Source organism: Phaethon lepturus, unplaced genomic scaffold, assembly GCF_000687285.1.
Source record: "Phaethon lepturus isolate BGI_N335 unplaced genomic scaffold, ASM68728v1 scaffold34825, whole genome shotgun sequence".
NCBI lineage: Eukaryota > Metazoa > Chordata > Aves > Phaethontiformes > Phaethontidae > Phaethon > Phaethon lepturus.
In genome coordinates, this window is record NW_010541857.1 from 3,712 (window position 1) to 4,129 (window position 418).

Consider the following 418-nt stretch of genomic DNA (forward strand, 5'->3'; position numbering starts at 1 on the left):
GGAGCAGGTGATCTGGGCAGTTTGTCCCAGGTTCGCTGACACGGAGGGCGGCTGAGTCAGTGCTGCCTGGGCCAGGGAACCTGGAGAGGAAGAGGAGAGAGGGGAGAAGACGGGGGTCAGCCAGTGCCCCAGGAGCACAGCCCTCCCCGGGCAGCAGGATGGGGAATGCCACAGTCGGAGGAGAATGGACCTGGACACGGTCACAGTCAATTTGAGGAGCAGACCCCAGCGGAACACATCCCAGCATGGAGACAGCTCTGGCAGGAGCAGGAGGACATGGACATCAGTAGCAAGAGGCAGTGGGGTGGCAGACAAGGTCACACTGTGAATTTGGTAGGGACAAGGACCTTCGTTCCCAGCCACAAAGCCACCTTGAGTGCTCTAGGATATGAAAGGCTGGACATTCCTTGCCATGGGC

The 418-nt window shown here is 59.8% G+C and overlaps 1 gene segment (V, D, J or C); it reads right to left on the reverse strand.

Moving 5' to 3' along the window:
* LOC104621388 overlaps window positions 1-80 on the reverse strand; it is a gene marked incomplete at both ends in the record, with an annotated part of 1,289 nt that extends 1,209 nt beyond the window's left edge. The window contains 1 exon segment of the V gene segment in view: window positions 5-80. Coding sequence covers window positions 5-80 — 76 coding nt within the window.
* Window positions 81-418: the final 338 nt, after the last annotated feature.